Genomic DNA, 22,310 nt, shown 5'->3' on the forward strand with positions numbered 1-22,310 from the left:
TTAAGGCCAGGTGCAGTGGCTCATGCCTGTAATCCCAACACTTTGGGAGGCCAAAGCGAGAGAGTTACTTGAATCCAAGAGTTCGAGACCGGCCTGGGCAACATAGTGAGACCCTGTCTCTACAAAAAATGAAAAAAAATCAGTCAGGGCTGGTGGTGTACATCTGTGGTTCCAGCTACACAAGAGGCCGAGCCTAGAGGCTGAAGCTGTAGTGAGCCATGATTGTGCCACTGCATTCCAGCCTGGGTCATAGAGCAAGACCCTGTCTTACAAAAAAGCAAAAAACACACATAAAACAAAGCATGCTTACACCCTAGCTCAAGAGAAGAATCATCTGCTGATTAGCCCAAATCCATCTCCATTTCTGGAAGAATAACAAGCATTTAAAGAGTATGTCATCTTAATTATGTACTTGTAAATATGTCACTTTAAAATCTTTATGGAGAAGTATTAAAAAGAAGCTCTAAGGTGCTTACTTTTTCCAATAAGAAACCATTGTAATACTGCTTGACATTTCAGTTGTTCATCACAACATTTAGCCTAATGCTGTCAGCTGTCAGGTGGAAACAGATGCTAAAAGGTGTGTGTATGTAATATGCATCACAGATTATTGGAGGTGCTATTAGGCGTAAAAATGCCATATACTGTGCACTCTTTACCACCCTACTGAAAATGAATAGGTTTAAGACTATGAATTCCAAAATGAACTGCAGAATGTCAAAAACAGCTCTTTGTACTTTTAAACATAAAATTCAAGATTTTCCTTTTGGAAAAAAAGGTGGGGGCATAGTTATACATACCAACAAGACTGTAATGGTTCCATTCAAATGTGACTTAACAGTGATGAGAAATGAAACCTTCAACAGCAAGTGCAGATGCTCCCGTTTCTTATTTGTTTTCCTTCTCCAGTAAATGCAAGCTCTTTGGTGGAGGCAAATGAAATGAAATGCTCCACCTACCACCACCTTTACCCTGATGTGCCTTTGTTCTTTTTGCCTGCCAGTGTTCCACATAAGACTATCAGTGTTCTATAAAACCCTACCTGCAAAATTATTTTTAGAGCTCTTTCTGCAGTGAATAGTATTCATAAAATCTTCTGTATGCTGAAGAGTAGAAATTGATTACACCTAGAAAGAGAGGCAATTCATGCTCAAAAGTACAAAATGATGTAAACGTTTCCTAGCCAGGAAAGGCAAATCAAAATGGAATTTCAATCCTTTAAATAATCACGTGATACTTATCTATACCCATCTATATATAGAAGAGGGAAGAAAAAAAAGTAAGAGTCTCTCTCACTATAAATGACCAAGAGCCTCCGTAGACAGACAAAAAGATACAACCAGATTGGATTATTAGGCAATTCAGGAAAATGTCAGAGAAATGTGAATCTTGCAGGCTGCTATTCTGTGGAGAAAGCGTGGCGTGGACAGGGTCTAAATATGTGGCAATTTCCCTACTTAGGCAGCTATTTCTTTAACCACACAAACATCTTTATTTCATTTGCTTATCTACAATAGTTATGCACAGCCTTGCATTGCTATCTATCTTATTACATAAATATATAATAAATGTATATAGGAGATAATATAATTACATAATAAAATTATATAAATGCCTTCTTACTTAAATTGCAAGCTTCTAGAGGCAGCACCAAGCTGCTCATGAATTGTTTGACTGATTACATAAAAATGGTATTTGTTTGACATAAATCTAATTGGATGGAAGTTACTTCATATTTTCTAGGGTGGATCCTAATTAAGATCCTTGCAGTGCGAAGGAAGTGACAGAAGAATGTGACGATATACAGGTAGCTATCCAATTATACTAACTACAATGATTAACAAATATGTGCTTTGTATTATTACTACCATGTTAGCCTAAGGTTTGCTGGTCATGGTTCAATTTTGTGGGAAAAGAAGGGCAGGGCCAGCCCCAAATAAAATTCTGGCAGAAAAAGTAGGTTTCTGCCACCAGAATGACCCAATCCCTTTACGTACCTTCTCTTAGCTCTCTTTTGGCATACTCTAATTTGAATACTAGTTTAACTCAGATATTATTTGCACAACAAAACTGTGTGAATAAGTAGTATTTTTATTTGAAACAACACAAAGAGGTACAGTTTAAAATATTCCATTCATCCAAAAGAAGGCAAGAAAGGAAGAACAGAGGAATGAAAAACAAATAGGACAAATAGAAAACAAATACCAAGATAGCATATTTAAACCCAACCATATCAATACTTATAATAAATGTAAATGGGCTCCAATTAAAAAGCAGATTATTAACTTGGATTAAAAAAAGTAAGACCCAGCAATATACTGTTTATAAGGCAAGCACTTTAAATATAAAGAAACAAATAGATTAACATAAAAAAAAGGTATACCATGCAAACACTGCATAAGAAAGCTGGTGGGGCTGTATTAACAGACAAAGTAGACTTCAATGAAAAGACTATTATAGAGATAAAGAGGGGCATTTAATAATGATAATAAGCCAATTCATCAAGACAACATAGCAGTCTTAAATAGGCATGTACCTAATAACAAAGCTGACAAATAAATGAAGCAGAAAGATAGAACTTTCTAAAAGGAGAACTTAACAAATTCACAGTAATACTTGGAGATTTTAACAACCCTTTTTCAGTAATAAATAGAAAAATAACCAGCGACAAGCTATCTAAAAATCAAAAAGGATAAAGAAGATTTGAACATTATTAACTTGACCTAGATGACATTTATAGAAAGAACATCATATGTGGCAATAGCAAGAATACACATTCTTTTCAAATGAACATGGAACATTCACCAAGGTGGACCATATGCTGGGCTATAAAACAAGTCTCAATAAATATATAAATTTGGCTGGCCAGGCACAGTGGCTCATGCCTGTAATCCCAGCACTTTGGGAGCCCGAGGCGGGCAGTTCACCTGAGGTCAGGAGTTTGAGACCAGCCTGGCCAACATGGTGAAACCCCATCTCTAATAAAAATCCAAAAAAAAATTAGCTGGGTATGGCGGCGGGTGCCTATAATCAGCTGAGGCACAAGAATCACTTGAACCCAGGAGGCAGAAGTTGCAGTGAGCCGAGATCATGCCACTGCACTCCAGCCTGGGCGACAGAGTGGGACTCTGTCTCAATCAATCAATCAATCAATCAATCAATATCCCAAAGTATTAAAATAATACAGAGTGTGCTTTTTAACTATAATAATATTAAATGTTAATATTTTGATGAATTAACTTGTATTAATAAATGTCCCTTCTTATCTCTGGTAATAGTCATTTTCTTGAGGTCTACTTTGTCTGATATTAATATAGCCCTACCAGTTGTCTAACGTAATGTCGTGTATGGCATGTTGTATATCTTTTAAAAAAATTTTAGTCTATTTGTGTGCTTTTCTAATAGGCAGTGCTTTTCTAATAGGTAGCATATTGTCAATCCTTGCTTTTGTATCCAAATTCAAAATAATAATAAGATAGCTACAAAAATTTCCAAATGTTAAGGAATTAAGCAACACAGCTATAAATAACCTATGAGTAAAAGAACAAATCTGATGAGAAATTAGAAAATATGTTGAACTGAATGATAACAAAATCTCAAAATATCAAAACATATGGGATGCAACTAAAGCAGTGTATAGAGAGAAATTTATAGTTTTAAATATTTTTATTAGAAAGGAGAAAGATGTCAAATCAATAATCTCAGCTTCTATCTTTTTTTTTTTTTTTTTCAGACAAGGTCTTGCTCTATCACCCAGACTAGAGTGCAATGGCACGATCATAGCTCATAGGCCTGCTTTGGCCTCCCAAGTAGCTGGTACTATAGGCATGTACCACCATACCTGGCTACTTTTTTTTTTTTTAAGAGACAGGGTCTCTCTATGTTGCCCAGGCTAGTCTTGAACTCCTGGGCTCAAGGGATCCTCCCACGCTGGCCTCCCAAAGTGCTGGGATTACAGGCATCAGCCATCTTGCCTGGCCTCAGCTTCTATCTTCACAAGCTAGAAAAACAAGAATAAATTAGACCCTAAGTAAGTAGAAAGAAGGAAATAATAAAAAATAAAAACAGAAAACAATGAAACAGAAAACAGGGCCAGGCATGGTGGTTCACACCTGTAATCTCAGAGCTTTGGGAGGGAGGTCAAGGTGGGCAGATGGCTTGAGGCCAAGACTTTGAGACTAGCCTAGGCAAAATAGTGAGACCTTGTCTCAAAAAAAAAAAAAAAAAAAAAAAAAAACAACAACAAAAAACTTCAAACAAACAAAATTAGCCAGTGCCTATAGTCCCAGCTACTTGGGAGGCCAACGAGGGAGGATCACTTGAGTTCAGGAGTTCAAGGCTGCAGTGAGCTATGATCAAGCTATTGCACTGCATCCTCGGTGACAGAGCAATACCCTGTCTCAAAAAAAAAAAAAAAAAGAGAGAGAGAGGGAGGGAGGAAAAATGAGCAAAGCAGGGAAAAATCGAAGTCAAAAATTAGTTCTTTGGAAAGATTAATAAAACTGATAAACTTCTGGCAAGACTGATATCAAACATGTGTTTCACAAAACACGAACTTCCAATAATGGGAATGAAAAATGAGATATTACCACAGACCTTACAGACATTTAAAAGCTAATACTGGGATATTATGGACAATTTTATTGTATTCATTAGATGGGACGAAGTCCTTGAAAACCATAACTTACCAATAATAACAAAATAACACAAGAGAAAATTTGAATAGCCCTAAATTTATTAATTACATTTGTAATTAAAATCAAAACAAACAGCACACCTAATAGGATGGCTGGTATTTAAAAACAGCAACAACAACCCAGAATATAACAAGTATTGGTGAGGATGTGGAGAAACTGGGAAATTGGAGCCCTTATTCATTGCTATTGGAATATAAAATGATACAGCTGCTATGAAAAAACATTATGGTGAATCCTCAGAAATTAAACATAGAATTACCATATGATTCAGCAATTCTACTTCTGGGTAGAATTTGTACACCCATATTCATAGCAACATCACTCACAATAGACAAAAGGTAGAAGCAACCCATGTGTCCATTGAAGATAAATGGATAAACAAAATGTGATACATACATATATATATATGTACAATGGAACATTATCCAGCCTTAGAAAGAAAGGCAATTTTGACGCATGCCACAACCATGGATGAATCTTAAAGATATTACGCTAAGTGAAATAAGCCAGTCATAAAAGGACAGATATTGTATGATTCCTCTTATATGAGGTTCCTAGAGTAGTCAAACTGATAGAGACAGGAAGTGGAGTGGTGTTTGGCAGAGGTTGGGGAATGGGGAATTAAGTTTTTAATGGATAGGGGAGGGGCAAGAGGAAATGCGGAGATGTAGATCAAAGGATACAAAGTTGCAGATATGTAGGATGAACACGTCTACAGATCTAATGTATAATACGAGGACTACAGTCAATAATATTGTATTATATTTGGGATTTTTGCTGAAAGAGTAGATTTTAGGTACACTTGCCACACATACACACAAAGGTAACTATGTTAGAAGATACATTTGTTAATCTGCTTGCCTATGGCAACCACTTCACTGTGTATATGTATATTAAAACATCTTCTTGTATACCTTATATATACAATTAAGGAAGAGAAGCTAGATACCAAAAAAAGTAAAAAATAAACAGATAAAGAGTTTAATTTAGGGAAGATGAAAAAGTTCTGGAGATGGATGAAGTATGAAGAGTATGAAGAAAGCAACAAAAATTTCCACAAATCCTGATAAGGTGTTTCAGTTTTTTAAAATTTACTATGTGAAAAATCTGAAAACATGGTCCTGACCCTTCACTTAACTCAAATTAATGTCACATCAAAGGCATATATTGTACCAACTTTGCCCACAGGTTCCCATTTTCAGCTCACCATCCTATGAAGGTCCTTCCTCTTGAATCCTAAGAAGGCCAAAATGAAACAGAACAAGCAAGACTTTAGGGCCATGCCCCTATGAGATCTTAATGCCAAGGCTCAGTCATGAATAGGCAATGGTTAAAGCAATCACTAAGGAACAGATGAGAAAGGAAATGAAGCTCATTCAAGTATTAGATTGACAGTGTCATTAAAAATCGCATTTATTATGCTACCAAGTATAAAGAGGCATACCAAGAAAAGCTGACAGACTTCCTGCCAGCTCTAGATGTAGGTAGGTATGTGCCTATTTTAGAATGTAAGGAAAAGAACAAATGTATAAAAGGACTTGGGTTCAGCATACATAGTAATATGACAAGCCAAGGAGAAGGTGGTTTTAATAATTACCAGTTTCCTGAGCAGACTACCACCACAATGAGCATAGTGGCAAAAGCAGCAGCCTTGATACAGAAGGCCAACTTGTGGGGAGCAGATATCTCCCCACCTACAAATTTTGGCTAGATGCTTTGCCTACCACTAAAATGGGGTCCTTTTCACAATGATTCATACATCTGCCTGACCATATCAACAAACTATAACATATGCTACAGGAATAGGTAAAATGTAGGTAATGCACATGACAAAATACCTCTTAACTGCAAATTTTGCTTTTGGGGAGCAATAGTTTTGAGTAATACTTTTTTTTTAAAGAAGGATTTTAATAAAAGGAAAGACTCCATGGTATATTTTGCAAACTGAAAAAATATTTTAGAAAGTAAAGGCTGAGCACAGTGGCTCATGCCTGTAATCCCAGCACTGAGGCAGGAGGATTGCTTGAGCCCAGGAGTTTGAGATTAGCCTGGGCAACACAGAGAGACCTCATCTCAAAATAAATAAATAAAAAGAAATAAAGCACCAATTCCAATATCTCTTCCATGTAAGTTTCATTTTTTTTAAAAAAAAGTTAAATATTTACCATGTGTGATGACCTATCCTAAGCACTTATATACAGTATATTATCTTATTTAGCTTCCATTTCCCTATCAAGCAGTACTATTTTAAGAAAAAAAACCTATAAAGGACGAAGTAAACTAACAGGCCTAAAGTCACCCAGCTAAAAATTGATAGAGATTCAATTCCAGTCCAAGCAGTCTAATTAAAGAATCCACATTCTACCTTTCTGGATTTTTTTGTTTTTGCTTTTTTGAACAGCATTATTAGTCACATAAATATAATCCACCCATTTGCCTTCTACTTTTGTACACCAAATATACAAGAAGGATCATGTTACTGATTCCCCAGTCTTTACTGGGGTTGCTAATTTTGTTGTAACTGATTTAAGGAGGCCCAGAATTCCTTCTCTCCCTTCATCTCTCTCAACTCTGTTTTTCTCTTCGGCCTTAATCAAATAGCAAGCAATGCCATTGGTAGCCAGCAGTCCCCAGATTTAGGAAAGCAAAATCATTCTCTTATTTGGCTTGTCATATTACTATATATGCTGAACCCATATATAACAATATTTATAATATGTACTCAAATCTCAAGGTGCAGACAAAAGGCTCTTGCATCACCTAAATAATGTAACATTTTAACACCCAGGTCTTTTCACTGGTTTGCTTTTGCAGAGCTGAGTAGTAGAGGCAAAGAACGGCTTCTTAGTTCCCTTGCTTTTTAAGCTGGTTCCTAAGACTGCTTTCTTGCATTTTAATACTACTAGAGGAACACCAAAGAAATAGAGCAAAGAGTACTGCTGTTTGTGTGACTCTATAACGATTATCCTTGTAGCACTTAGCTAGCTCTAGGAAAAACTATTTGTAAAACTCCCCAAGGATGATTCCCAGTTGTCTCAGCTCGCTGCAACCCCAGGGAGAGGAACTGCTATTAACCATACACTAAATGCCAGTCCACCATTTAAAAGTTAACTTCCCTTCAATGTTTTCTGAGTTCTGAGTATCCTTTAAATAAATAAATTAGTGAGACATTCATGTTTTCACCTTTGTAACTGTTTAGCATTTCTTCTTAGCTGGGAAGCTGGGAAGCAAACATCATCTAGAATGAAGTTGCACTAAACATTACCTGAGAGGCTAGCATTAATGAGAACAAATTAAGCGCTACTGTTGTACTTTTTTGGAGAGTGAAAGCTGACAGGTAAGAAACACTTAAGTATCAACTACACTGCAGTGAAAACTGAAGCTTCAATTAACCCTGGCAATTTCAGAGAACTCAGAGGGTGACCATCTGCCAGGCAAACAGCTTAGGCAACTCATGCATCTTGTTTTAATCTTTCTTTGGATGATTATAATTTCAGGGTATAAATAAGGTTATTAGCAAGAACAGAACAACAACAATAATTACAGTAAGTATTTGCAGAGCACTTTGATCACACTATGACGTCAGTAACTCTGCAGCTTCAAAATGGGAATTTCATGCTTAGTGTTTGTTCTCCATGACTGCCCTGAATGGTGGCTACATGATACACTCACACAAAAAGAGGCAACTAGGACTCAGAAGTTATTTCTCTAAGGGATTTAATGTAAGCTCATCTCAAAGCCATCTCAATCCAAAATATCTGAACTATTCTTATTTCTCTGGATGTTGTCTCCAAACATGTTATACTGGGCCAGAATGAAATTGGTTTTAACTTATTTACCTGGCATTTCACATTTAGACTTCTGTGTATGGAAGAGGGAAAAAAGCCTGGATTCTTGATGGCATCACTGAACAGGTAAACCAATGATAGTCTATCTCTGGACTTCTTGCTAGGTGAAAAAAGTAAATCCTTTTGTATTTTAGCCACTATTAGGTTTTCTGTTATGTAATATGTATTATTGTTAAGTCCTTGGATTTCAGAGACAAATCCATTTGGTTTCTGCTCTCAAGAATTACCATTAAGTGAAGAAGAAAGAGATGCAAACAAAGAACCCTGACATGATATATAGTAAAGGTAAGTACAAAATGCTATTGGAGCACAGAGGAATGAATGATTTAAGTCTACCAGTGGTGGCTTTGAGAAGCTTTCTGGTGGAGGCAATATTTGTGCTGGGTATAGAAGAATGAGTAACATTCCACGGAGAAAAGGGTAAAAGCCAGGGAATTTCAGGCAGGAGGATTAGCACAAATAAAGATTAAACAGGTGTGAAAACATGGAATATTCAGAGAATAAAAAGTAATATAGAAAGAGGTGCCCACCTAAATAATTCTGGATATGAACAGTGTCTATAAAACTGAAGGCAATAGGAATGGTAATAAGCACTGTACTCTAGTTGATAAAGAGTTAACAATTCTGAAATCAGTATACAAGGAAATCAGAATTGAACAATTAGGAAGTAGGTGATACTTGGCAGAAGCCAGGTTTCTCATTGTTGGAGTGGGAGGTTACAAACAAGGGAGAAGAAAAGGTTAGAATAATCTATATGGTAATGGCTTAGAATGCGAGTCATTTGTATGCACTCATATTTAGCTTAATATACATATGTTACATATAGAAATATCTGTAGATATGTATGTATACATTGATTAGTATACACACATATATTTCCTTACTCTGTCATCTGAGAGGGCCTAGAAGTCACCACATCCTGGTGGCAACAAGCACACCCAGTACCCAGATCTTCGTTTCTAACCATTCTCTAATAAAACAGAACCATGGCTCCTTGGAGAAATGGCTGATTCTAGGATTGAGGCAGAGAATATAAGATGAGCCTAGTGCATCTTACAGTGCCAGAAAGTAAGGAAGTGCAAACACACACACCGGAAAAAACAAAAAAACCTACAGTACTGAGGGTATTGTCGAAAGGACACTGGAGCCAACTGAACGTGTACCCAATGGCCAAAGCTAGAACACTCTGAGCAACAAAATAAAAAGTAGTTTTGGATTACAACCCAAAGTATAAAATAAATATCCGTGTATCCATACTGATATAAATGATTAAATAAACAAATAAATGAGGGAGAAGAGAGAAATCGTCCATGCAAACAGTTGTAAATAATTTATGTAAATAAATACTCTTCCCTTAAGGAAGTGGAACATAACTCCTCACTAAGTGTGGGCAGCACATAGCGTCTTCTTTCTAAAGAGTTCAGTTGTGGAAAGGGGGAAAAAATAACTCTGCAGCAGAGTAACTTGACAAAGACTTCCTCAGCCAGGTGATCAAGGTTAACATAAACAGTGATAGTGCTGATAGTATGTATTCTTGACATAATGTGATAAAAAACAGCACTTTACCTCTATGTTCTTCCTCCCCAACCCCCATAACTTCAGTCTAATCATAAGAAAACTATCAGATAAACCCCAGTTGACAGACATTCTATAAAATATGACTAATACTCCCCAAACTGTCAAGGTCATCAAAAACAAAGAAAGTCTGAGAAACTGCCAGAGCCGAGCAAAATAAGGAGACATGATGACTACATGTAATGTGGTATCCTGGATGGAATCCTGGAACTCAAAAAAGTCATTAGGTAAAAAGTAAGGAAATCTGAATACAATATGGACTTTAGTTAACAATAAAGTATCAATATTGGTTCATTAACTGTAACAAATGTGCCATACGAATCTGTTACTAACAAGGGAGACGGGGTATGGACTATATGGAATCTCTCTATACTTAACAAGGGAGACGGGGTATGGACTATATGGAATCTCTCTATACTAACTTCACAATTTCTTCATAAATCTAAAAGTGTTCTAAAATTAAAACTGTAAAACAAAATAATTTTGTATGACTACAGACTATGATGTGAGGTGCAGACAAGTGGGGTGGGGAGGTGGTTTTAAGGCTGGAAAGTTAGGCAGAGGCCAGATAGGCCTTCATGTACACCAAATTAAGCAGTTTGAATATTTTCTCATAGGCAATGCAACAAACAGAATTTTAAATAAGAGAGCAAGATGATGAGATCTGTTCAGTTGTCCCCCGCCCCCATCCTGTCTGCAGGGGTTAGGTTCCAAGATCCCTAGTGGATGCCTGAAACTGTGAATAGTAACAAACCCTATACATACTATGGTTTCTCATATAGTTTAACTTACAAATTAGGCTTAAGAGATTAGCAATAACTAATAAAAAAGAACAGTTATAACAATATACAATAAGTTATGTGAATATAGTCTCTATCTCTCTCTCAAAATATCTTCTTATATTATATTAACACTTCCTGTGTTGATGTGAGATGATAAAATGCCTAAGTGATAAGATGCAGTGAGGTGAATGACGCAGGCATCGTGACATAGTGTTAAGCTACTGTTGACCTACATCTGAAGGAGGATCAGCTGCTTCAGGTAATCCTGGATCATGGAGCCATGACGGTGTCAATGGTTGGCTGTCAGGAGCCGATGATGACTACTGGGTAGTTAGAATTTATAGAGTGGATACACTGGACAAAAGAGTGATTCACTTCCTGGGCAGGACAGAGTGAGATGGTGTGACATTTCATCATGCTATTCAGAATGGCATGCAGTCTAAAACTTCTGCCTTGTTTATTTCTGGAATTTTCCATGTAATATTTTCAGACCATGGTTGACAGCGGGTAAATGAACCATAGAAAGTGAAACCATGGATAATGGGGGACATTATTTATAAAGATTATAAATATTTATAAAATGTATTTCTATATATTATAATGGCCTTATACTACCAATGACTGATCAGTGAAAATCAAAGTTCTGGGACCAGGGCATGTGTAGCATTTAAAATCTCCACATACAATCTTGGTGTACACTGAGGATTGAGAACCACTCAGATACAGAATTAATGAGAAGAGAAAGAGGCCCAGGGCTACACACTAAGACTACACACTAAGATCATGACAGCTAAAGAAAACAGTGGCCATGAGTATCAACGAGGGCACACATTCAAGTCACACTTCAGAGGCAGAATCAATGAATTTCTTGCAATGACTAGATGTAAAAGTTGTGTGCAGTGAAACAGGAGACAAGGTTTCTGGCTTGCGTAGCTGAGTAGATGTTGATGGTATTCAAAACAGAGTTCATACACACATGCAAAAAGCCTGGATAATGGTGGGATGAAGGTAGGGAAGGGAAGATAATGAGTTCAATTTGCACATGACAAACTTTAAGGATCCTACAATACATTCAAATAGATATCCTCAATAGGTAGTTAGAAATGAATTCACGTGAGTGGTAGGTGCTAGAGATGTGTATCTGGGAGTCAAGTCCTGGTTTTACAGGTGGTGGCTGAAGTCAAGAGGAACTGATCAAGAAAAAAAAAATAGGGCAGATGGAACGAATGGTAATACTGATATTTAGGAAGAAGAGGGGTTAGTTTATGGGACTGAATACTAAAGAATATTAAAAGAAGCCAAAAATAAACAATTTGTTTTGGAAATATAGGAAATCAGTGATGACCTTTATCAAGGTGATTTGAACCCTGGCTCTGCCAGCAGAAAACAGTTTAATCAATATATAAGTCATTGGAGTAAAGGAGGTAATGAATGTAGATCACTGACAGGCAGAGGAGAGAAAAGCAGAGAAGTTGGGCTGTCTTTTGAGGGATCATGTAGGTGAAAGAAGGGTATTTGTTAAGCTGCAAAGATTCTTGAGTATCACTGTAGGATGAGAGAACACACACACACAAAGACTGAAGATACTGAAAAAAGAAAATTGCTGACAAAACAAGTTTTGAGAATAAGTAGGCCAAAGAAAGGGGAAATAAGTACACAGAAAACACATCAGCTATGTGAGGTATCTAGAACAACTTCATGCTCTGAAGAGTAAGAACAGGTGAGTTTGTAGTAGAAGATGGCTAAGACAGTCCTTTCCCAATGAGCTCTTCTTCATGAAGTAAGAGGCTGTAAGGTAGAGGGGCATGAGAAAAGGAGGAACAAAAAAAATGGGAAAGGACACTAACATTTGAATAAAAGAATGTCAATGAACATAAGTTGCCTATCTAAAGATGCAGCTCAAATTAGTGGTTATTTATTGGTTGTCTCTCAAGTATTCACTCCCTACTTCCCATAGCTTGTGGACTTGAAATCTGTACATTTTCTGAGAGGCCAGAGTGGGCCTGATTGAAGCCAGAGGTGAACGTATACCCTATGCTAAGCCAATCGGCACACTTCTATACCTCTGGGCATAGTGGTTGGTTAGGAAGTGGGCATGTGGCCAAACCTGTCCAACAGAGTACCTTTCTGTTTTACTGCTAGAGATCTGGGAACAAAGATAATTTTTAATACCTATTAGGTATGAAAGAGGAAGCACCTGTTATGTACGAAAGAGGGGCTTTTTCAACAGCCCCAAAGCTGTTGAAAGCTGTATTAGTTAGCTTGGGCTGCCACAACAAAATATCATAGACTAGGTTGCTTAAATAACAGAAATTTTATTTTCTCACGGGTCTGGAGGCTAGAAGTCCCATATCAAAGTGCTGGCCGATTTGGTTCCTGGCTTGTAGACAGCCACCTTCTCATTGTGTCCTCCAATGGCCTCTGTACATTCGCAGACAGAGAGAGATATCTTTGATATCTTCTCCTCTTTTTATAAGGACACCAGTTATATTGAATTAGGGCCTCACTCCTAAGACCTCACTTGATCTTTATTACCTCCATAAAGGCCCATCTCTAAATAAAGTCACATTGCGGGGTAGGCCTTCAGCATATTAATTTAGGGGGACACAATGCAGTCCATAAAAAAAGCCACCTTGGAGCCATGAGTGGACCCAGCGTTAGGAATGCATGGTACAAATACAGGATGAAGCCAACTAAGAGGCAAGAAAACTGGGAAGCTAAAAAGAGGTTAATAAGTCCCATTGTTAAGTAGTTGGATTAAATTCCTCTGTTTTTTGTTTTTTTTTTTTTCAGTTATCGAGCCAATACATTTCTTAATTGTTTAAGCCATCTGAGTTTTCTGTTATCTGCAACCAAAAGTAACCTAACTGATAGGGCAGTTATTGATTTCCTCTACTACCTAGTTTGTGGGGTGAAATAATTTCGTTTGATCTGGATTAGGACTATTTAGGCTTGTGGTATGGAAAGCAATGGTGATTTAAGATGGTGGAAGTGAAGGAGAATATAACTAGTAGCCACAGAGTAAGCCCATGCTGACTGGGAAAAAAATAATAAAGAGGGAAGAGGAGGGTAGAAGGAATTGGAGGAGCTGATGGACTTAAAGTGGCTAGAGTCTGGGTTTAAAAGAAACAAGGGGAGGGACCCAGCAACTTGGGAGGCTGAGGTGGGAGGATCTCTTGAGCCCAGGATTTTGAGGCTGCAGTGAGCCATGATCATGCCTAGGAGACAGGGCAAGACCCCGACTCTAAAAGGAACGGAAAGAAACAGGGGAGGGAGAAGACAGATAGGAGGTACTGGTTAGGAATGAGGCCTTCTAAGTTTTTTGTTAACCCATGTCACCTAGTAACAAAAACAGTAAACACTGTAACAATGAGAAGGAACTACTGCTTTGAACGAGAGGCTCTTACAGTGTGGCCAAAACCACAAGGCCACAAATGCCTATGAAAGAGAAAGCTTTTAGTATTGACAAAAGCTAAAACATGGACTCCCATCCACCATCTTATGTTAATCTTCTGAAAGTCATTATAATAGATCTGCATCCCTTGCTCTTCAGGAACAGTCCCCCACTGGACACATCTGCTAAAACAGGGTTTGTCCAACCAACGTCCTATGACAACTATTTAAATTGCATTTTTATTATGATAATAATCTAAAATTCAATAGGAGCCATGTATAACTGCTACTTGATTTCAGTGCCTGTGTTTGCATTTATGATCTTGCTGGCAATAAGCAGCATAGATGTAATACATAAATAATGCATCTGAGTATATAGCACACTGTAAAAAGATTCTGCAGTATTTTGAATAGAGAAAAGTGGTGAGGGAATTGGGAAGACACATAGCACACAACAGCACAGATGGGCTGAAGTCAAAAGAACCTGCGTGATGATGGTCAGTAGTTTCTTTATAATGAGAGTTGCAATTTATTTTCAGTAAAACAACAGCAGTCACACTATACTGCTGTTAATTCGAGTTTTATTGGTTTTGTGGTTGTACTTCTACTTATTTTGATTTTGTGGCTGAATAGGAGCTCTATGCACAAGGAGTTTATACCCAGATTTGTGTTCATAACATAGTAAGAATATTTTAAGTCAACTGAGGGACCTGAGAATATTTTTCCTTTAAACAGAGATTTATTTCTCAGCATTTAGAAATAGTATTAGAAAATTCTGTTCCAGAGAATTCTACAGTTTTTGTTTTTTGTTTTTTTTTTGAGATGGAGTTTCACTCTTGTTCTCCAGGCTGGAGTGCAATGGCAAGATTTTGGCTCACCGCAACCTCCGCCTCCCCAGTTCCAGTGATTCTCCTGCCTCAGCCTCCCGAGTAGTTGGGATTACAGGCATGCACCACCACGCTCGGCTTTTTTTATTTTTAGTAGAGACATGGTTTCTCCATGTTGGTCAGGCTGGTCTCGAACTCCCGATCTCAGGTGATCCACCCGCCTCAGCCTCCCAAAGTGCTGGGATTACAGGCGTGAGCCACCGTGACCAGCTGCTGGGAATTCTACTCTTACGGCTCCTTAACAGCAGAAATATCCCTAAGCAGGGCACAGTCACCTCAATTCTCTGCAGAAAGCAGTTTCAGGTGGCACTGAAGGGTATGGACTAGGTTGGTTCAGGATCTGCCACTTACTACCACAGGCTGTATCACTACCAGAGGTTGTCTTAGTTTTATAACCTCTGGCATGATACCTAACTTCGCTAGTCTCAATTTCTTTAATAAAATGTGGCTAATAAGGTTATTTCCAAAGATAGGAAGCTTCTGGGAGGTAACGCATGTAGCTTAGTGCTGGGTGCATGGTAAGTGTTCAATCAGTGCTAACTCATTTGCTGTTATCATTAGTCTGCCTCTCCTCACAATTTCCACAGGGCTTTGTGAATACCATAGGATCAAGCCTTCCACTAAGATGCTGCATAATTTGAACAGCCCTAAGTAGTCCCAACTTTTCAAGCAGGCAAAAGACTGATTTACCAATGAAGCAGGATGGTATAGTAGAGGGCTGAACCGACAACAGGCTTAGTCCCAAGTTCAAGTCACTTAATAGGTTGCTGAGCCGGGACTTGAAGTTGAGATTAAGTCTGTTGTCAGTTCATGATTTTTTAGGGAAGGTCACTTTGCTTATCCCTATCAGTGCATTCGTAAAATGGAGAGAATTCTTAAGTCACAAAGTTCTTACAAAGAAAATTATAAACTACATAGTGCCTTACAAAGGTAAAGTCAAATTATTATTCAACAAATTCCGGAAACATTTCTAAGGGGCACCTCTTAAAACTAAAACAGAAAAAAAAAACCCACAAAATAAAATTAATAAATAATTAGGAACACCATCCCACCTCCCACTGTCTAGCAATCAGGTACTGAGGCAGTCAGTCAGGACCACAAGCTAAAATGAAAGTAACAATCAAGTCTTACTTTCTGCAACAGTGCAAGCAGGAGGCAAAAAGAAGTGCTAGCTCCCCAGCTTTCCTTTCTCCCCCACTGAATGGCAGCACTGGGTGAGGATCAAGCAGACACAGCATAGATGGGGAAATTGTCTTACTGTCAAGGAGGGGTGGCATAGATGGGGAAATTGTCTTACTGTCAAGGAGGGGTGGGAGAAGGCTCTCGTTTTTCTAAATGGACCCCTGGGGTGGAGGTGGTCAGGGACACGCGCAGGAGGGCAGAGGAGGGAGCCTGGAATGGAAGGAAGTCCTCTGAATGGGGGCATCTGGGCTAGGAATGCAGGGGGCTGATTCCTAGACTACAGTCCCTCCAGGAAACTGCAATGTTCTAGCTGTGCACCAACTACGGTGTGGGGAAGGCAGCTTCTCCCCATGAGGCCCTCCAGGCAGAGCCTTGTAATTGTCTATGGTCAGGCCGGAAAGATCACATGTGGAATTTAGACCTAGAGCCAGACTCCTCACCCACAAAGAAGTAAACCTTATCCCAGGAAACTATAAAAACTTAAAAAAAAATCAATAAATTTAAGAAAGGTTTAGAAAAGCCCATGAATAATAATGTCACAGCAAGCTGCTGAAGAATAATTGAGAATATTAATTATGTTCTTAATCTCCAAGGAATACATCATATAGAGAAACCTTAGTAATCTTTCACCTATGAACGGTCTTATTCCTACGCTCATATGTAAGACAGTTGTTAAGAGCTCAGAACCACATTTTCTATAGGAACATTTTAAATGGTGATTAAGAAACCAGGCTAGTCCACACATGCTTTTTAAATCCATAATGTGGATGAAAAGAAGTGTGCTTGTTTATTTTAAATGGTCTTAGAAAACTGGCAAATCCTATTTTCCCAAATAGCTGAAACATTGCCAATCCACACTGCCTGGGGCAACTTGAATCTTATTTAATATAAAAACAATCTGATTAAATATGATTCTTTCCAAACAACAACAAAACACATAAAACCTGTCAACCATCTCCTTGCCACCTGACAACCTAAGATGTGTCTAGAATGTACTAATGTTGTTTAGCTAAAAACTAGACCTGTACCTCAAAATAAGTGTTGTCCCTTCAAATAAGTCACTTTAAGAGATTACTATTTATTCCAATAATAGCAAAACATTTTTGAAATTCCATTTTCAGATAATGTCCTCATAGCAAGCTATTGTTCTTCTTCATATCCTCAATGATGGCAAACTCTTTGTTTTAGAAGAATACCTTTTGCTTTCAGAGTAAGTTGTTGTTCTTGTTGCCATAAATGTATAAACTCCTGACATAAACAGCTTGGAAGAATAATACTCATTAAGATACAGCTTCTGGTATGTTGTTTCCTTGAACAGTCTTAAGCAGTCATACCTCATAAATCCAGTTCACATAGTACATACTGTAATACCACAAATGATAGTATCTTTAGATATTACTTAGATAATATCCTTAGATAGGACTCTTTTCTAAGAAGCCAAAGTTATCTGGAAATATGAGCTGGATGTTTTTAAAAAGTGTTTTTATTTAAATGGAACATATACAGTGGGAAAGATCCCTCTATAAATTCAACACAAAATAATATGAAATACCTAGGAATAAACCTAGCCAGAAATATACAAGACCAATATGAAGAAAGCTATACAACTGTACAGAGGGACATGGAAGACAATTTTAATAAGTAGGAAGACAGTACATGGGTTTCTGGGGCTGAAGATTCAATACTGTAAAAATATAAATTCTCACCAAATCATCTACAAAATTAAAATAATTCCAATAGAAATTCCAAAAATGTTTTGGGGAAACTTTAACAAATAATTTAAAAGTTCATCTGAACAAATAAACATGCAGGAAGCACCAGAAAAATACTAGAGGGAGAAAGAGTGATGTGATTGTGTTGGGTGGAGTTGGGGGATGGTGGGTACTTGTCCTTCCAGACATTACAACACACTGTCAAACAAATAAGTCCTGGGCATACCTCTAACACAGGAAATACAGTCAAAGCAAATGGAACAGAATAGAAAGTCCAGAAACGAATTAGAATACATATATAAGAATTCCTTTGCAATAAAGCTAGTATTTCAAATTAGTGGGTTAGAGCTGGCCTATTCAAAGATGTATATTAAGAAAAGGGCCACCTGTTTGGGAAAAAAAGGTAAATCGCTACTCCATATCTAACATCAAAATAAATTCCAGATGAGTTAAACTTTTAAATGTGAAAAATTAAATCTTTATTAGTCTAGAAAAAAAGTGAATATTTACCCAAAAAATGGGGCAAAAAAGACTCTTAAACTTGATACCAAAGCCATAAACTATTTAAAAAAAGAGAACAAGACAGATTGCTTACATTTAAATGTATGGGAAAATATGCTATAAAAGACACTGGTGGAAATAACCTGCAAAATATTACAATGTGTTAATTTATAAGGAATGCTTCGAAAATAATAAGTAGAAATGACCTCAGTAGGAAATGTGCTAATGCTATGAATAAGCATTTACTAAAGAAATGCAGATGGCCACTAGACACTTGAAACTGTTCATCACACTAATAATAAATGTCTCTTTAGGATTCTTTTGACTGCAAATAACAGAAGGCACTACTCAAAGTGGCTTAAATGATAAGGAAATAATATCTGTCATAACTGGAAGCCCAAAGGTTGGGCAAGTTCCAGGTAAGGTTTCATCTGCTATTCTACAATGTCATTGAGGATCCAGGTTCCTGCCATTTCTCCATCTTGCTCTCCGCAGCATCACCTTCATCCTAAGGCTAAGTCCGTTTGTCAATTACAAAATGGCGGCAGCAGTCCCAAGCATCACACAGACATGGCAACATCCAGCAAAAGAAAAGGACCATCTCTTTCTTGTGTCTCTTTTTAGGGAGGAGGAAACTTATCCACAACTTCCCAGCCAGACTTGCTCTCAGATTTCACTGGCCAGAATTTGGTCACAAACTATTCCCAAATGAATCTCTGTCTGGTAAGAGAACCTTAAGCTAGAAGTTCTCAGAGTATGGTCCACGAATTCCTGGTGACCCCTACCCCCTTTTAGGCAGTCTTCAAAAGGCTAGAATTATTTTCATGATAATATCAACATATTATTTGCCTTAAAAAAAAAAAAAACTGTAGTGCCATTTGCCCCGATGGTGCACAGGCAATGTGGATAAAAGCATTAGCACCTTTGCCTGAATCAAAACAGTGGCATCAAACTGTACAGAAGATCACTGTCTTCTTCACCAACTATGGACTCACCGAAGGAAAAAAAAAAAGGCAGTTTCACGTAAGCATTTCCTTGATGAAGCAATAAAAATTGTTTTCGCAGAGCATCATTTTAACTTTGGTATTTTCTCAAAAATAAACGAAGTAAGACTGTCAAGAAAACAACTGACACCATTTGTTGCCTTTGATAAAATTTAAGCTTCTAAGCAAAAATTAGAATTCTGGAAAACCTGTGTCCACTACTATCAGCCTAACAGCTTTCTAATTCTTAAACACTGTTCAGATGAGAATAAGATATTTTTGGTACTATAAAATGAAATGTGTCAACATGTGGACGACCTATACAACTCAAAGAGCCAATATTTTCCAGATGACCAACATATGATGATACAAAATCACGCATGGGCTAAAGATCTAGTCAAAGTATAATACAAGACAGACGAATGGATTTTAATGTAGCAGAATATGAAAAATTCACTGACAAGGCTTCAAATTGTAATATTGCAATTAACCTTTAAGATACTACCACTTACTGGGATTTGGTGTAGTATCAAAGTAAAATACCCATACTCATCTGAAGAGACAAAGCACTCCTCCCCTTTCTAACCACTTACAAAATATATCTGTCTGAGATCAGATTTCTTCACATAATCAACCAGAACAACATATCACAACAGACTTAATGCAGAAACAGATATAAGAATCCAGTCACATAAAACAATGCCACTCTTCTAATATTTTTCTTTTGGAAAATATTTTTTATAAAAATATGCCATACTAACATGCAATGGGTTTATTAGCCTTATTTTTAAATCACTTAATAATGCAGTTTTTACAGGTGTTGTGATAAAAAAGATTTAATAAATATTTAAACAATTTTTACTTAGGTTACGTTTCAAATGTAGTAAATATCCATAGCTACAAGCCACATAAACAAATGTTCTTTGGAGCCTTTATAAGTTTTCAATGTCAAGAGGTCCTGAGACCAAAAAGCTGGAGACTCATTGCCTTAGATTAATTTTCTGGGTGATATGGATAGCGGAAAGCCCATCACACAGAAAACAGTAAAATAATCTTCTGTCATTTTGGCGAAGGTAAAAACACTGTGATAAATGGTGTGCAGGAACAGGCATTCTCACAAACTGAGGGGGCACTGAACGGAGCGACCTTTCCTAAGGGGGCTTTGGTAATACATATGAAAAATTTAAAGAAAAAATTAGACAGAAAATTTCGTTTCTAAAAATATATTCTATGGATATAATCAGAAGAATATATTAAAGATTTGTCATAGCATTATTTGTATATTATACTGAAAAACTACAATACAAATATTAATTTTTAGAAGACTGACTAAATTATTATACATACATAGAAAGGAAAATTATGTAGCTGCTTAAAAATGTTGCTAAAGCCAGGCACAGCGGCTCATCCCTGTAATTCCAGCCCTTTGAGAGGGCAAGGCAGGCGGATCACCTGAGGTTGGGAGTTTGAGACCAGCCTGACCAACACGGAGAAACCCCATCTCTACTAAAAATAATACGAAATTAGCCGGGTGTGGTGGTGCATGCCTGTAATCCCAGCTACTCAAGAGGCTGAGGCAGGAGAATCACTTGAATCCGGGAGGCGGAGGATGCGGTGAGCTGAGATCGTACCACTGTACTCCAGCCTGGGCAACAAGAGTGAAACTCCGTCTCAAAAAAAAAAAAAAAAATCTTGCTAAAGGCTGGCCCCAGTGGCTCACACCTGTAATCCCAGCACTTTGGGAGGCCAAGACAGGCAGATCATCTGAGGCCAGGAGTTAAAGACCAGCCTGGGAAACACAGTGAGACCCCCATCTCTACAAAAAGTTTAAAAATTAGCTGGGCATGGTGGTATGTACCTGTGGTCCCAGCTTCTTGGGAGGCTGAGGCAGGAGGATGACTGGAATCTGGGAGGCTGAAACTGCAGTGAGCCATAATTGCACCACTGCACTCCAGCCTAGGTGACAGAGTGAGGCTCTGTTTCTAAAAAAAAAAAAAGGTTGCTAAAACCCTAAATTTATTGGTATGTGATATGGTTTGGCTGTGTCTCCACCCAAATCTTATCTTTAATTGTAGCTCTCATAATTCTCACATGTTGTGGGAGGGATCTGGTGGGAGATAAATGAATCATGGGGGCAGTTTCTCCCATACTGTTCTCATGGTAGTGAATAAGTCTCAGGAGATCTGATGGTTTTATAGGGGGAAACCCCTTTCACTTGGCTCTCATTCTCTCTCTTGCCTGCTGCCATGTAAACTGTGCCTTTTGCCTTCTGCCATGATTGTGAGGCCTCCCCAGCCACATGAAACTGTGAGTCCATTAAACCTCTTTTTCCTTATAAATTACCCAGTCTCGGGCATGTCTTTATCAGCAGCATGAAAATGAACTAACACGGTATGAAAAGATGTCCATGATTTATTAGGTAGAAAAAAAAAGTCAGGTACAAAATAGTATTTATAGTATGGTCTCATCTTAAAAAATTAATGTCTATATACCAAGAAACATGCATATGCATAGGGAAAGTCTAGTAGAATTTATAGCAGTTGTCACTGATTGAAAGGCTCACAGATCTTCCTTGCATTTTCTTCTTAATATATCTCAAAATCTTCTTTTTTTTTTGACAGAGTCTCACTCTGTTGCCCAGGCTGGAGTGCAGTGACACGATCTTGGCTCACTGTAACCTCCGCCACCCGGGTTCAAGCAATTCTCTGCCTCAGCCTCCCAAGTAGCTGGGATTATAGGCCCCTACCACC

At 37.7% G+C, this 22,310-nt stretch overlaps 2 protein-coding genes across 45 annotated transcripts in view; one reads left to right on the forward strand and one right to left on the reverse strand.

The window, feature by feature from the left end:
* The window catches only part of METTL8 (methyltransferase 8, tRNA N3-cytidine), a 181,979-nt gene that overhangs the window by 140,079 nt on the left and 19,590 nt on the right, over positions 1 to 22,310 (reverse strand). For 2 of the 44 annotated variants that reach the window (XM_055289706.2, XM_063644718.1), the window contains exon 2: positions 1,043 to 1,127. The exons of 41 other annotated variants lie outside the window; for them this stretch is intronic. The gene's annotated coding sequence lies outside the window, so the exon portion shown is untranslated. Of the gene's footprint in view, positions 1 to 1,042; positions 1,128 to 3,841; positions 4,001 to 22,310 lie in introns of those variants that run through there. One more of the 44 variants, XM_063644719.1, reaches the window with a different exon arrangement.
* Positions 21,781 to 22,310, forward strand: part of DCAF17 (DDB1 and CUL4 associated factor 17) — a 71,016-nt gene continuing 70,486 nt past the window's right edge. Inside the window, exon 1 of the mRNA XM_063644707.1 lies at positions 21,781 to 21,867. Coding sequence (XP_063500777.1) covers positions 21,860 to 21,867 — 8 coding nt within the window. The 5' untranslated portion in view covers positions 21,781 to 21,859. The remainder of the gene's footprint in view (positions 21,868 to 22,310) is intronic.

This window comes from Symphalangus syndactylus, chromosome 8 (assembly GCF_028878055.3).
Source record: "Symphalangus syndactylus isolate Jambi chromosome 8, NHGRI_mSymSyn1-v2.1_pri, whole genome shotgun sequence".
Lineage (NCBI taxonomy): Eukaryota > Metazoa > Chordata > Mammalia > Primates > Hylobatidae > Symphalangus > Symphalangus syndactylus.